Raw genomic sequence first — 15026 nt, forward strand, 5'->3', positions numbered from 1 at the left:
GTGTGTCTGAACGTGTGCGCTTAGATAGAAGCTCAATTAATGAACTCATTTTGTAAAAAATAAAACTACTAACATCCTTAGAAGAGTCTGTAGCTTTAAAATGCATGTGGAGCAAACTTGTTGTTTTTTTTGTATGACTGCTGCCACCAAGTGTTGGAGCTATAGAACTGTAGTTCGTTACACCTGACCGTGCTTCATGCGCTGCTGCAGCTGCAGCCTCAGGAGATCAGCCCGCCGCCCACTGCCAACCTGGACCGCTCCAACGACAAAGTGTATGAGAACGTGACGGGCCTGGTCAAAGCTGTGATCGAGATGTCCAACAGGATCCAGCCCGCCGCCCCGGAGGAGTACGTCCCCATGGTGAAGGTGGGTCTCGCCTTCAGTGTCATCTTTGAAAACAGGTTTGGAGTTAACAAACTTAATATTTGTGGGTGTTTTTCTTTCTTCTTTTGAAGGAGGTGGGTCTCGCTTTGAGGACTCTGCTGGCGACAGTGGATGAGACCATTCCTGTGCTCCCGGCCAGCACGCACAGAGAGGTAGTCCATCCCTTCATCCTTATCCATCCTGGAGCTGAAGGCAGGAGTACGTGACGTTTTTCCGTTTGCATCCCCACAGATCGAAATGGCTCAGAAGCTGCTGAATTCCGATCTGGCCGAGCTGATAGCCAAGATGAAACTGGCCCAGCAGTACGTCATGACAAGGTGGGGGCCGGCCGCGACCGGGAGCGGTTGGCGGCAGTGATCCTGCGTCAGTCAGTCAGTCAGTCGCTAACTCTCTTCTGCTCTCCGGACAGTTTACAGAAGGACTACAAGAAGCAGATGCTCATGGCAGCTCATGCGCTGGCGGTCGACGCCAAGAACCTGCTGGACGTCATCGACCAATCACGGCTGAAGATGATCAACCAGACCCGCCCACATTAGTCCAGCGTGTGTGCAGACTCCCTATTCAGCAGCACAGGGAGAAGAGGAGGAGCGGCTCGATCTCGGCTCATCCACGTGTCCACGGACGTTTCGGAGAGAAGACATTGAGACGGTGGACGGACTGCAACAATCAGCTCCCTCTTCTCCTCTTTTTAACCTTCGCCATCTCTCAAAACATGAGTTTGTGTTGTTTTAAACTTAACATTTGGCTTTTATATCCAGAGAAACGCGCCTTCTTCTCATCACGTATCCTCAAGATTTTTTTTTTTTTTTTTTTTTTTTGAAGAACTGAGGTTAATAGAAAAAAACAAACTGAAAAAAAGTGAATCAAATAAAGTCTTCCGAGGCTCGCTTGAAGGACGGTGAAGGTATTTTGGCAACTGGACGCACCACCGCTCTCCAGGTGAGCACACGACGAACACTCTGCACGTGGAGGACGGAACAACTGGAAGTGAAGCGCCAGCATGAGGAGGATAATGAACATGACTTCAGTGTTGTTGTTGAAACATGTTTTTTTTTTTAATCGTTATTATATTATCATTACTCTTTTCAGCCTTTGCTCTCTCTATAAGGTTCTTGAACTTTTTATGAGCAAAAATATTGATTTGTTGTACATTTGCTCATATAAAGTCCTCATTTTATCTATTTTTTTCCTCCTGTAGACTTCTTTATCTCAGGCACTAAGAGATGAGGTAAAAACTGAATTTTGAAGAACAAACTAAATGTGTTTTTTTAAATAATAAAAATAAAATGTATGCCACGGGCCACTTTTTAAGTTATCTTACATAGTAAATATACAAAGAAGCTCTATTTTAACACCTTTTCGAGGCATGAATAGTGAATAATGGAGAGAGACGGACGGGGTGGGATGAAGAGCTGAATGATGGAGGGAGGATACTTTCTTTATTCTTTATTATGTATTATACTGTATGATGCGCTGTCTTTCTGTGCCAACTGAACTACACTTCATCATTTCATTCAAATTTCAGTTTTTATTTAAAAAAAAAAAAAAAAAGACAAAAACAACCAAAAACTTGAGAAACAGCTCACATGTAGTTTTTATGCTGAACTTTCCTGAAATGTAACGACATAAAATACACTGATGCTCCATTTCAGACAGTTCTCGTTAACTGCAAGTTTCGATTCTTTGCCATTTATTCTACATGTGACTGGACTGAAAAGTGAAGCGGAGCTCACGTCTGGACTCCTTCGACTGCGTTTATTTCAGCTCTGTGTTGTCAGTCAGCATGTGAGCAGCAGGCTTTGTTCGTTCGGTTTCTGATTTAGATTTCCTCGGCCCTCTGGGAATAATAGAGTAATAGAGTAGTTCTATTGTTTTCTCTTCCAACTTGCTTGTTCTGATCGTCCCCAATTTTCTACCTCCCTCCTCTGGAGTTATTTATGCCTGTATCCCTCATTTTCCCTCCGGTTTATCATGCTCCTTCTCTCTCTGTTTCTGTCCTTTCTTGTATCTGGGCCTTCCTCTCCTCCCTCTCGGACTCTCGGGCTGCTCCCTCCCCCTGAGCTGAGCAGCATTCTCAGGAAGGAGACACATGTACAGTTGCTAAACCAAGCAAATAAAACACTGTTATTAAGAAATGTTACAAACTGCTTTCTGGTTATTTTTCTTGTCTTTGCTCACATTTCTATGATGGACCATCAATGTGAAAATCTAAAGCCACATCCATCCTCATTTTGTTCCTTGATCAGTAAAAATACACTTTTTAATCCAAATTTATGCTTATTTCCCCCCATTAAAACCACTACAACAGTTTTCTGTTATTATTAAAATAAACTGTGGTGTCATGAATGTAAGATGCAATATTTTAAAGCAAGAAAATGAAAATGTGTTTCCGCCCGGTTTCGAACCGGGGACCTTTCGCGTGTGAGGCGAACGTGATAACCACTACACTACGGAAACCTGTGATTACATCGTGGTCCAGCAATTTCTCCTAGTATATCATAAAGCAGCACATGATTTCACCTGTTGTGTTATGGTAGGACTGATCGATCACTTTAAAAAGAGATACTTGCTTTATGACGAAAGGTCCGTTTTATTAATAACAATAACAATGACACTTGCTACAAACATGTTAACACTCCAAATTGTCTCACATATAGGTGATACCAACACGGTAATGTAAATTCCAAGATTCGAAACCCGTTCTCCAGCGCAGCGGCCGTTACAGCTCCCTTAACTTTTCCCAGTCATTTCCAACGGTAGTGTCTTACAATACGGATGCAATACTCGTTTTGACCACCAATGTCAAAATGGGGGCGCTGTGTCGCTGATTAAGCGGTTGTTGTGTGTTCTTCAGTCAGAGAGAGAGGAGCGTCGACCTCCAGCAGATTCACAACTTTTATCGTTCGTTTGCATCAACAAAGGTGAGTGTTAAAGGAGAACTCATAAACGAATCAGTGCCAAACTGACACATCCAGAAAGCTTTGATTCTGTGCTGAATTTGAATATCCAAATGAATGCGGTAAAGTTACTGTAGACTACGATACAGGTGTCTCCTCCATCACAGTGACAAACGCGCTAGTGGGGAGTCAGGTAGAAGTAAAAGTTAAGGTACTTTTTCACATAACAGATACTGTATATTTCTTATCAGTGTTATAAAGCAATAGGTGATACACCACATATGACTGGTAAGAAACAACATTATCTATTATATCTTTTTATTTTATTTAGAAATAAATGAAGACGGGCTTGAGTTTCTTCTTCATCCTTCTGGCTAGCTGCAACAGAATCCTTTAGAGCCACAGTCTGAAGTCCATCACCCTGATCCCTGAAGCTATTTAGGGTGCATTCAAATCAGGTACTTATAAAAAGTAAACACACAACTAAATATTGATGAATGAAAATGAACCACTGACTTTATTCTTCGTGTTTTTTGAAATTTCAATTGCTATGTTATGTTACAAGTGATTGATCGCTTTTAAAATAGAAACTTGCTTTATGACGAAGCTACGTTTTATTAATAACAATAATACTGACACAATGAGATTTGCGATAGACATTTTAAAACTCCGAATTGTATCTGCTTCAAAATGCAAATTGTGTGTAAGTGATCATAGTACTGTATACACGAGATCCGTGATGTGTGTGTGTGAGAGTGAGAGAGAGAGTTAAAAGTGGATTATGTCCCATAACGGTACCTCACACTAAAATTATGTCTTCAGTGAGCTGTACTTTACGTTTCCTGGAGCTGACGAAAAGATTTCGCTCTCCCCGTCGGGGAATCGAACCCCGGTCTTCCGCGTGACAGGCGGAGATACTGTCCACTATACTAACGAGGAGCTGATGGCAAAGCTAGGACGTCTTTGCATGACGTAATCAACACTGTCAGGACCGCACTGCCAGGACCGCATTTTTGGGCAGAGAGCGCCACCTGTCGGGCGTGAACGTTTGAAGTCATTCTTGAGTGGAGACGAGACAGAGCGACTGAATGGAGGTCAGTTTTTTAATTTTTTTTATTCGGTTTTGAAGAAGTTACAAATGAATGAAAGAATACAAGAATAAAAACCTTTTTTTCCCTCAGGGTTGTACAATAACCCAATAACCCTAGCGTACGTAATGTGCGTAATGACGACATGTGCACGCAGCCTTTTACGTACAGTATATGTTCCTTGAGCCCGCCCTTCTCCTTCCTTTTCCGCTGTAGGAAGTTGTCGTGCCTAAGGTGCTTGGTTCTTCATCCGAAGCTAAGGCTCGCAATCCGGCGACTAGCACCGTCAAATTTAGGCATCCGACGCCACAAATATAAAATCTAACATCTACAATGGCCTCCGTGTCCGAGCTCGCCTGCATTTACTCTGCTCTGATCCTCCACGACGATGAAGTCACCGTCACCGTAAGTACCGATGTCCGTCAACACCAGCCTGAGTATCACGGAACCGGATCCCCGGAGCAACGGCTCCCAGGCCAAATGTGAATAATATACTAAACGGAGATGGCGTAGATTTGATTTACGAGATACCACGTTAGTAATCCGGAGAAATGTGTGTATGGTTCAGAGCTAACACTCATACCGGCTAAAATGGCGGCAAGCTAATTCCCACGATCAGGCCACGTTTTCCCATCAGATCTGTCATCTCGGCACACAGGCAGGTTTGATTCAGTGTTGACAGGTCGGTTATTTGCAAATCTCAACTATTCGCGATTCTAAGTTAACTTTGTGAGATCTGTCAATACAATAATACATCACATACATGTACAAGTTTGCTAACACTGAATGTAAATAATTATTAATGGTCAGTTCTTCAGTCACAGCATCAATATGTCGTCCTGATGTCTAACATAAGGTGGAAGAGTATCAATGATTAGAGGTTCTTATATGGCACTGTGAATACTGTTAAAACAGTAATATTTCCAGCCGAAATGTAGAGTTGAAGTTAGATCTGCAGTGTTTCAGTTCTTAGTGTAACTTCAGTATGATATGGTTATACAAGTGCTATAAACAGTCACCTGTGAATTTATTGAACTGATAATATGAAAGGAGGAGTTCTGTGTATTGAAGTGTGTTTCCTTGTGTGTTTTCAGGAGGACAAGCTGAACGCTCTGATCAAGGCTGCTGGAGTCACTGTGGAGCCCTTCTGGCCAAGTCTGTTCGCCAAGGTGAGACGGATGCTCCCGCCTTCATGTCACAGCCATATGAACTATACAGCTTTAATGTTGGTAACTTCATCAGTGATGCAGAGTGGATCACCTACAGAAATTTTAATGACATTTGTTGGAAGAAGTTTCTTTGGAGATTGACAGCAGGGGTGTGTCAAGTTCATGTGGGTTTTATTTCAAGATTTAATAAAATCAAACGTGATGAATAGGGAGAGATGTTTCTACTTTCCTGAGCCAGCTGGCTAACTTTGACCCTCTATTGTAAAAGCTGTATATTGACTATCTGCTGATGCTACATGAGTCATGGAAGCACTGATAAAACACTTGTCGGACATTTGTAATCTGTTACTGTGAACACTAACTTTGTCAAGATCATTTTAATTCAGGGGCCATGCGGCATAGTTTCGTCTCAGGTTGGCTGGATTGTTAAAGTGTGATCACAGATTTCTGCCTATTAATGTTTTCCAGTTTTGGTGCAAATAGATTGAAGTACAGTTTCAATAAATTGTCATTTTGACTTGCTCAGGCCACTTCTGTAACAATAAGCATCAGGCGTGATTCAGGATCCCTCCAGGAGATTGTGTTGTGCTGAGGTTATTGAATTGTGTGCGTCTCTGGGTGTGTTGTCCTCCGGTAGGCTCTGTCCAGCATCGACATCGGCAGTCTGATCTGCAACGTGGGAGCCGGAGGTGGAGCTCCAGCCGGAGCCCCCGCTGCCGGAGCTGCTGCTGCTGCTGGTGACGCTCCAGGTACATCAACCAGATGCTTCTTTTTTCTTTTCTTTTTTTTTTTTTTAATACACTCAACAACATGATAGAAGTTATGTCGACTTATGTCAAATGCAGCCATTTGTGTTTGTAATCTGCAGCTTTGATTGTAACTGTTTCCCGTTCACCTTTGCAGCCAAAGAAGAGGAGAAGAAGGAAGAAAAGAAGGAGGAGTCTGAGGAGTCCGATGACGACATGGGCTTCGGTCTCTTCGACTAAAACAGCAGTTTCTTTTTTTGTAAGAAAACGCAATAAAAGTAAAAAAATGACTGGTTGTCTGGTGTTCTTGTTCTGAGAGAGGAGAGCTGGCTGAGGAACGGAGAAGATTTGAACCACCAAACTACTAGATATAAAAAAAAAGAAATAGGCTCTTTATTTCATCAAATCACAAATTCAGACTTTAATTGGATGTCATGTTTTGACCAAAGTCATCTAATTTTCGGTTTGGTTTCAGAAGGAGCTACTTTTGATATTGTAGCTTATTTTAAATATTACTACTTCTCATATTGGGGTGGGGGTTTCCCTCCTTTACTTTCCAAACATCTTTAAAGCTTATCATCCAAACAAGGGTTAAAGTTTGAGTGAAGTGTTCAGTGTTATGGACAGACTGGACTCAAAACAGAGTAAACAATGAGTGCTGAAGAGACAAAGCAGCACTCCGAATTAACTTTCTTCAGAATGGTTTGTGGGATTTCAGGCTCCAGCACATTAAGGTAATCCCCAGGGACAGCTGAGTGAACATCCCAGCAATGCAGCAGTTGTGATGTGACATACAGCCGAAGGAAAGGCAGATATTTTCATCTTTAATCTTTTCATTGAAAATGAAATTGCAAATACATGTGAAAACAAAAAAAATCAATGGCAAATGTGTTCAAATATTTTTATATATCCTTTCAATGAAAATCACAAATGTGGCAAATCTGTCTGGGTTTCATTTTTCTCTCTTCATGTACAGAGAAATCCTGAAATCAAATTAATTTCAATGAATCAGAACTTTAGAACTATTACAGAAACTTAAACCTGACTGTGTAAATCCAGATGTAGTAATACTTCGAGTCTTACCATCACTGCCTCTCCCACAATGTCAGCATTTACAGTTTTTAGTGAACATACCCAGCTCATGAACCGTTCCAAAAAAAAAATCTTTATTTTCACATTTGGCACCAACATACTTGCTTGGCCGGGACATGTATAAAAATACTTGAGCAGGTATTACAAAACCAGAGAAGATGGAGGAGAGCAGGTCCGGCTGTCTACGATACCCCTGTGTGTTACAGTGCAACAGAAAATCACTATTATTTCACACAATGACAGAACAGGGAAAAACAAAAAAAATTAAAAACACACCAGTCAAAGTCACAGATTCTGGAACCTTCAAGCTTAAAATTCTGGAATGTTGAGGCAGATTAAATGTCTCCATGGCAACATATCCCAATCTTCTACCAGGTGTCTGCAACATCTAATAGGAAAATCACAGTCGCTGTTACCATGACAACAAACTGCAATCATGCTTCATCGTGTGCTTTTATAAACCCATTTCAAATAGAATTAATATCAGATTTTTTTTTTTTTTTTTTCCACTTTGGAAGGCTTTAGCAAAGGTTTAACAAAGGCCTTTAGTTGACTCACCTTCAGTTTAATTTAAAGTTCTTGTTTAATCTGGCAGGTTTTATAGCAAACAGCTTTATCATGAGGCTTCTCAGTGAATAAAAGCAGCTCTAGTTCTGCAGTGCCGGCATGTTCCGTTTGCATTAGTTTTTTGAAGCAGGCTTCAGTTTTTCCCACACAGTGTCGGTGAGCGTGGCAGCGATTTGTAAATGCATTGTTTCCCTTTTAATTGCAAGAATAACTATTTTTGCTAGTTGTGAAGATGTAGTCCCTTCTTAAAAGTTGGTAGGTCCAGAAAAAATAAATTAAACTTTTTCCTTCAGTGCAAACTGAATTAAATCTACATGCCAGAGATTGATTTAACCGTTGGAATTAATGCTTTCTATTTGGGTCGATGAAACAATCAAAAAAATAGTAATAATGAAGAGAATTGAGTTGTTCAAAGAGAACAACAAATTCTAAGCAGATATGAAAGTGAAATTGCCATGGTAATCCAGAAATCGACGTAAAAGGCCAAGTCATGTGGCTCGCACATTTCTTCCAAGTTGCTGCATCTGTTTGAATCGGGGCACAGATTCAACTGTTGGATTTTTCTGTACTGCAGGTTACACAGATGATTTGCAGAGTTTAAAAAAAACTAAAAACTAAACGGAAGCCATAAAAACGGTAATGCTTCTGGTCCGTGTAGCCCTGACTGGCCCGAAGTCATAAGCCAGCTCCACTGGACCCTCCGGCTGGGTTCACTGGACGCCGGCAGAGATACCCACAGATACCCAATCAGTGTAGTCCGTCGTCAACAGCTCCCTTTCAGTCCTTGTGGCTCTTCCCTTTGGGCTTCTCGTCGTAGGAAACTCCGTATTCATTCACTCTGGTCTTGTCCACTGGGTAGAGCCTAAAGAGGGGAAGACAGCAATCAGTGTGTTTTCTTGGTGCTTTGTGAATGTGTGAATGTGTGTGGCGAGTGCCTGCGTACCATCTCTGGTAGAGGTAAATGAGAAACACCACGTCGTCTCTGAAACAGGCCAGTCTGTGAGACGTTGGCATGGTGATGATGAAGGCGAACACGTCGTCGATGAAGGTGTTGAAAGCCTGGGAGAGATCGGTCAGTGTCAACATTGTTCCATTTATTGTGATGGGAGACAATCCGTCCTGTCCAGTGAAACACGGACAGCTGACGGAGCTGTAAACAATCTCACAAAGAAGCTAAATACTGTTGAAAGGAAAAAGTCATGTTTTACAGGCCAATTCTTTAATGCAAATACCAGCAATTTTCTACATTTTATCAATCAAATAACACCGAGAGGAAATCTTACTTTATACATGAAGGCCTTCCAGGGCAGATGAGCCACAGATTTCAGCTGTTAAACGAAGAGCAGGCAAAGTTTTTAGAACACGTGCAGCATCTTGGAGCCACTCCTGTACGTTTAGTGTCTGAAGGTTTCTCTTGTTTTGTAAAGTACAACTCACCTTATAGTTGACAAACAGTTGAGGAAGCATGAAGAGGAAGCCAAATGCATAAACGCCTGCAGCAGACAGGACAGTGAGGATTAAAAAAAAAAAGAAATATTTTGATTAATATTGATTATAATGCATATTTTATGCGAGTCGGGCTGCTTGTGACATTCTTACACCTAAGAAATAATCTACCAAATATAATTTATTGACTATTTAGCCATTGGCGAGTTGCATTCATTCCTCTAGTTGGATGTTTTCCGCTTCAGCTGTGGCCTGTTAACTGCTGCGGTTTGGCTTGAATTCCCGTCAACACCTCACTGACAGAATCAGCTGAGCAGAGAGGACAGCACGCACCCCGGCGAGGAACGACCTTTTTCTTTATTTGATAAAGCAGCCAGTTTGCTTTGAATTGGATTTTTTTTTCAAATTGTGTGTTGCGGGCGTTAAAGGACTCACCATTCACCAAACTGTTAATCAGCCACGAGTACCAGCTGAAAGACAAAGATGTAAAGATCCAAAAAAAAAGTGAATAAATCGGCATCACATAATAAAAACAGTGCAGAACAAACAGACTCCCACCTCTTGTATCGTAGGAATATTAGTGCATACACTGCCCCACCGATACACAGTGGGTAAAGGAGGTACGAAAGATACTTCATCGCCTGCAGAAAATTAAAACACAGTTAGCTTATGAGCTCCAAAATATCATCAAAGTACTGCTGATTCAAATGGAGAGGCTGTGTAACCGTGCCGGGTCTCACCAAAGTGTCATATTCTTCTGTCCTCCTCTCCGATTCGTCCAATTTCCCAAACTGTGTCACAGAAAATAAACATTAACACTGTTCAGGCTTGTTTCTCTTCCAGACAGCTGCTGGCAGACAGTCATGCACAGGAGTCACAGATAAGAGTCACTTCATTTACCACTGACAGTTTGGCGCTATGCTTCATGCTCCATCTACTTTTCCACCGAGGATGGCGACGCTCAGAAAAGAGATTACACCAGCAGACAGAAGCACACCTACCAGGAACGTTGGTCTGCCTCCTTTCCAGGAAACCTGAATCTTGAAGGCTTTCTTTACTTTCCAGACCTGTAAAATCGTAACAATACAATTCTGTAAGCAGAAGCGAAATGTCATGGAAGCGCGTCGGCGCCGGGTGATTGTGCGCTTACTTCAATCATTGAGCCGATCCCGGCAGGGATGAGGACCAGCAGGCTGGTCTGCTCGTCGAACAAATAGAGGAAAATAACTATGGTGCTGAAACATCGCCACAGCACTGGAAAACAGCGTCACAAAGCAAGACGTCAAACGTTTCTGCCTTTTCTGACGGGATCACAGTGACCAGAGGGGCTGGTTGTTATCGTCTTAAAATGCCGTTCACCTGCTTTGCTGGACATTCCCACCATGCTCTTCTTCTGCTTCCAGAAGCTGATGTCGTTCTTGAAGGCCAAGAAGTCAAAGAGGAGCTGCAAACACATGATGTAAGTTATCACCCAACAGCACAAGAGAGTACAAGATTGCATCGAGAGGCGGATGTGTGCTCCGCATAAACACACATTATTTCTGTTCTTTGATAGATGGCAACAACAACAACAAAATAAGTATTCAAGAACATTTCATACTTTATCAGGAACTCCACATCAAAAACGCCCTGACTTCAAAACACGGCCCTTTGAGACATAACTTCCTCTCTCTCTTTTTTTTTTTTTCCTGAATATGAACAGATCTTTACTTAAATGCAAAAAGTTTGTAAAGCCGTGCAGTCAGACTCACATGAAAGGCTGCTACAAAGAAGGTCAGAGCCAGGAAGTACAGATTAGTGTCCACAAAGATCCCCTTGATTTCATCAGCGTCCTTCTCAGTGAAACCTGGGCGACGCCGAGACAAACACGAGTTCAGTGAAGAGTAAAAAACACTTTATGTGTGAGAGGGGCAGAGAGGGAACCATACCGAACTGCTGGAGAGAATAAACGGCGTCCTGCATGTGGATCCAGAATCTCAGCCTTCCCAGAGAGATGGAGTCATAGGAGATGGTCAGGGGGAGCTCAGTGGAGGTGCTGTTGATCTCCTGCGCACACACACACACATGCAAACTTATGCAAATTGACACGGTAACGCTTCCCTGTCATCACACACTTCAAAAGGGAGCTGGGTCTGTGAGATATCAGGCCGGATTCGGCGTCCTCGACACAAGTTCAGGAGGAAAATCTGATGAACAATATAAGATAGAGTGTATTTGAAACTTTCACCGCTGGGACGACCTGGAATGCTGTTGCAGCGTGTTGCGTAATCCAAATTCAAAAGCGAAAGCTTACCACAAGGTCCTTGACTCGGTTGCTGAGCTCGTCGACAAACAGCAGAGGTAGATACACCATCTTCTTTCCATTCTGGAATCTGAAATGGACAAACACGACACGTGATGCTCTCTGATCTTCACCACATCAGTCAAGCGAGTCCGATTCGAACGGATGTCTCACACTCTGAGGTATCGGTGGACGTCACTCGGGAGGCTTTCTCTGTCGAAAACAAAGTGGTCGCTGACGATGTTGAGCGTGAGGCGAGAGCGCCAGTGGGACACGGGGTGGTCGGACGCAGACGTGGCCGGTCGTCCTGCGGCAGGGTGACCAGGCTGTTTCTTCTTCTGCGCCGCTTCTTTCTCACCCTGCGTGATCAGAGGAAACAATGAGAACCACCGCTTTCAATTCAGGGCTGACCTTTTTTTTTGATTTTCATAATAACACAACCAGATGCCAGAGGTCAAAAGTTCACGTCACGGTACCTGTGCTTGATCCTCCCCTGATATGAGAGAGATCTCGGGCGGCTTTGGGATCATGTAGGTGGTGAGCTGGGCCACCAGGTGCACCTGTCGTGGGTCCTGCCACGGACTGAGTCCAGCTTGATGGACAAATATTAGTGCATATAACGTCCCATTGTTCCGCGTCTTCTTAGGTAGAGACACGTTTACTGTCCTAGAAAAGAAGATGGCACGAGACATCAGTGGCCTGAAAGTGTTCCATGCACATAAGAAATGTAAGCATTAACATCTGGCCAGTCTGTTCCGCCACTGAAGAGTTCAGTTCGTCAGCTCTGAGTTTATATGAATAAGAAGTCAGGTTACGATGGGTCTCAGTATGCTGTCACTGCTGATGTGAGCAGCTGGAACAAGGTCGCAGCTCTCCAGCTTAATACACCGTGAAGATGTGAGGCGTTACCCGACTTAATGGTGGAGAAAATGTCAGGCGTCTACAAAGTTACACTGAGTATTCTACCCCGATCTGATCCTCTACACCAGCGCAGTCGTACTCTTTTTATGTGCACAAGTGGAGCAAATGTAATCAAGCTGATTAAATCTTCTGAATAAAAACCAAAGCAAAAAGAGCTCAGTGGAATATATTTGGCTTGATGCAGTTGGAATAGACTCACGGATACACCAGCAGGCTAAAAGTCTACAATACAAGTTATTTTTAAGAGAAAAAAATCTCAACAAACGGATATATACCAACCTCTCAAACTTGCTGCTGACATCAAAGTCCTCCTCCTTGTGGATCAGGGTATGACCGCCATCTGCATTGGACCGCAGCGCAGTGAAGATACTAAGCTAATACACGGGGGAGAAATAAAAATCACAATAATTATGTAAACTTGACAAATCGGTTGCTTGTAAAAGGATGCACGCCACTGACCTGCAGTTTGGGGTTTCCCGCCAGGAAAGGCGTGATGCAGTTGAGTCCCTTGGGGCTGTCGCAGGGTTTGGTGTACACGATGCCGTACATCACCCAACAGGTGTGGAGCACATACACCACGAACACCCCCACGATCAGCGAGGTGAAGGACGTTTTCAGAAACATGATGCCCGCTCGGTGTGGTCGTCTCCCTCAGCTAGCTGAGCAGCGGGGCCATATGTCTGGAAATTCACCGTCACACACCAAGAAGTAGATTACAGCACACGTTATGAGAACAGTTCAAAAGGATACTAGAATTTTAATCTGCTATATATCTACCCATCAAATTTCTATACTTCATTATTCAACTCAGGAGCAACGGAGCCGATCCTACGAGGGTACGGGTGACCGGACAGGCCACCGGTCAACCTCTGCACTTTATGTCAAGGTTAACACAAGTCAGCCTGAGATTCAGCCTTTATAATTATAATGTTTAGGAGTCGGATTTAATAAAATTGAGGCTTACTAATACGGAACAATATTTATTATCAATCTATTTATTTGTCAGTTTGCACAGTTAATGATTGCAGTGCAACGGCAGCTTGGGCTCACATTCATGTTAAAGATGAAAACAAATGAAAACAAAACATGGGGTTAGAACAGAGGTGTTGTTGTGGTTAAAACTGTTGACACACTTAAACCAGAATGTTTCCATGAATACTTCCTGAGTGTGCAGGGTTGTCTCTGGTTACTCTGATTTCCTTGAAGGGGAATCAGTGACATAAAGTAATTTGGCGCTTAAATTGTATAGTTCACATGGTCCATTATTCAGTATTTGTCACTGTGTGTGTAAACTTACACTGTTGCTTGTGTTTTTTCTTGTTGAGTCAGTTGTAGGAACACTGCAACAGACATTACAAACTATTCATACTTCATTGTGTAGAAATTATTAACAATACATACCTTGTCCCTTTAAAAAAAGTTCTATTTATTTTGTTGTGAATGAGATTTTGGTTGCATTTTCACACTTAAAATATTTCAAAAATAAGAAACTGTAGTTTAGAGTTGACCTGCTCGGGTTTACTGACCGCCTGAACTCGTCCTTCCAGTTTTCCATTGTGATGCTCAGCAGACGGTTAACAGCCAGAAGAAGGAAGGTCCTACACTCTTTATTTACTGGGTGTTTTTCTGTTTTTACAACTTCACGATATACCGTGAAGACTTTCAACAAGTGCTGGTAGACTGAGGAGGTAGCAATGATTTTATCATGTGGCTCAGGAGAAAGTAAATTGACTGCTGTTTGGAGACAATCGAAGCCCATTAATTATTTCAAGCACTGATAGTTTTATAAATAAACATCTGTTCACATCGGGGAATATCAGAGGTTTTGCTCGTCAGGTTGCTGTGGCGAATAGCTGTCTGTACTCTACTCACGGTGAGAATTTTTACAGTTTTGTAAGCTTTCCGTGATCTTACGTTCAGACGTGTAGAGCGAGATAAACGTTACCGGTGCTGAACGTGTCGGGCAGGCGGTGACAGGACTCTCAGCTGGATCGTCGGCTGCGCATCAGTCCGCTCGCTTCCCCGATCATCGCTTCTTCACACTCCTCGACTGGTTCCGCCCTCATGCGGCAGACGCTCACTGGCCGCTCCTCTTCTCTGGGAGAAAAACAAGAGCAGAAAGATCCAGAACTGATAGCAAAAAGCGTGAGGTGGCTCGATGGGTCCGCCATTCACTTCCGTGGTTGGGGTGATGGACGAGATTTGAGGGAAGTATCGCGAGATTTCACGTCGAAGAACCATGGAGTTTGAGCCAAGCTGTTTTTATAAGAAAAAACTGATGCAGTCTTCTTACTGGTCATAGAATTATGCGTGGTTTATTAAAAGAGGACATTTGATATAGAATTAGGGGGTTGAATATATATATATATATATATAAACATGGAAGGATGTATTGCTTATTATGTTCCAACTTGTAATCACACTTTTTCTAAATT

At 42.7% G+C, this 15026-nt stretch overlaps 3 protein-coding genes and 2 non-coding genes across 13 annotated transcripts in view; 2 read left to right on the top strand and 3 right to left on the bottom strand.

Moving 5' to 3' along the window:
• Nucleotides 1-1989, top strand: part of LOC115409018 (focal adhesion kinase 1-like) — a 48756-nt gene extending 46767 nt beyond the window's left edge. For all 8 annotated transcript variants that reach the window (XM_030119973.1, XM_030119972.1, XM_030119970.1 and 5 more), the window contains 4 exons: nt 211-366; nt 456-536; nt 616-701; nt 794-1989. In XM_030119973.1, the coding sequence (XP_029975833.1) occupies nt 211-366; nt 456-536; nt 616-701; nt 794-920 (450 nt within the window). In that variant the 3' untranslated portion in view covers nt 921-1989. The remainder of the gene's footprint in view (nt 1-210; nt 367-455; nt 537-615; nt 702-793) is intronic.
• A 779-nt stretch (nt 1990-2768) lies between these two features.
• trnav-cac (transfer RNA valine (anticodon CAC)) lies at nt 2769-2841 on the bottom strand. The gene has a single exon. It is a non-coding gene; the product is annotated as a tRNA-Val (tRNA).
• Nucleotides 2842-4148: 1307 nt separating this feature from the next.
• Nucleotides 4149-4220, bottom strand: trnad-guc (transfer RNA aspartic acid (anticodon GUC)). The gene has a single exon. It is a non-coding gene; the product is annotated as a tRNA-Asp (tRNA).
• Nucleotides 4221-4550: 330 nt separating this feature from the next.
• Nucleotides 4551-6574, top strand: rplp1 (ribosomal protein lateral stalk subunit P1). Its single transcript, XM_030119981.1, has 4 exons — nt 4551-4774; nt 5464-5538; nt 6176-6287; nt 6442-6574. Exons 1-4 carry the CDS (start codon nt 4703-4705, stop codon nt 6522-6524), a joined length of 342 nt encoding a protein of 113 aa, XP_029975841.1. The 5' UTR covers nt 4551-4702; the 3' UTR covers nt 6525-6574.
• An 884-nt stretch (nt 6575-7458) lies between these two features.
• clptm1l (CLPTM1 like) lies at nt 7459-14781 on the bottom strand. Of its 2 annotated transcripts, XM_030119980.1 has the most exons (19): nt 14537-14774; nt 13889-13931; nt 13051-13271; nt 12871-12965; nt 12147-12336; nt 11845-12029; nt 11683-11761; nt 11318-11435; nt 11141-11235; nt 10749-10833; nt 10540-10643; nt 10391-10456; nt 10130-10180; nt 9948-10030; nt 9825-9859; nt 9381-9436; nt 9227-9271; nt 8887-9002; nt 7459-8805 (listed from the first exon to the last, which is right to left on the bottom strand). In XM_030119980.1, exons 3-19 carry the CDS (start codon nt 13213-13215, stop codon nt 8721-8723), a joined length of 1653 nt encoding a protein of 550 aa, XP_029975840.1. In that variant the 5' UTR covers nt 13216-13271; nt 13889-13931; nt 14537-14774; the 3' UTR covers nt 7459-8720. The 2 variants fall into 2 exon arrangements, with proteins under 2 accessions (XP_029975840.1, XP_029975837.1); XM_030119977.1 differs by lacking the exon at nt 13889-13931 and having other exon boundaries at nt 14537-14781.
• Nucleotides 14782-15026: the final 245 nt, after the last annotated feature.

The sequence above is a fragment of the Salarias fasciatus genome, chromosome 22 (assembly GCF_902148845.1).
Source record: "Salarias fasciatus chromosome 22, fSalaFa1.1, whole genome shotgun sequence".
Taxonomy (NCBI): Eukaryota; Metazoa; Chordata; class Actinopteri; order Blenniiformes; family Blenniidae; genus Salarias; species Salarias fasciatus.

What these genes read in the sequence shown, in the direction of transcription:
- rplp1 (XM_030119981.1), top strand. Translation starts at nt 4,703, where the DNA reads ATGGCCTCCGTGTCCGAGCTCGCCTGCATTTACTCTGCTCTGATCCTC. An exon ending in ACGATGAAGTCACCGTCACC is followed by an intron (nt 4,775 to 5,463) that starts GTAAGTACCGAT and finishes GTGTGTTTTCAG; the next exon opens with GAGGACAAGCTGAACGCTCT. An exon ending in TGCTGCTGGTGACGCTCCAG is followed by an intron (nt 6,288 to 6,441) that starts GTACATCAACCA and finishes TCACCTTTGCAG; the next exon opens with CCAAAGAAGAGGAGAAGAAG.
- clptm1l (XM_030119977.1), bottom strand. Translation starts at nt 13,215, where the DNA reads ATGTTTCTGAAAACGTCCTTCACCTCGCTGATCGTGGGGGTGTTCGTG. An exon ending in TTATTCTCTCCAGCAGTTCG is followed by an intron (nt 11,236 to 11,317) that starts GTATGGTTCCCT and finishes GGCGTCGCCCAG; the next exon opens with GTTTCACTGAGAAGGACGCT. An exon ending in ATTTACCTCTACCAGAGATG is followed by an intron (nt 8,806 to 8,886) that starts GTACGCAGGCAC and finishes TCCCCTCTTTAG; the next exon opens with GCTCTACCCAGTGGACAAGA.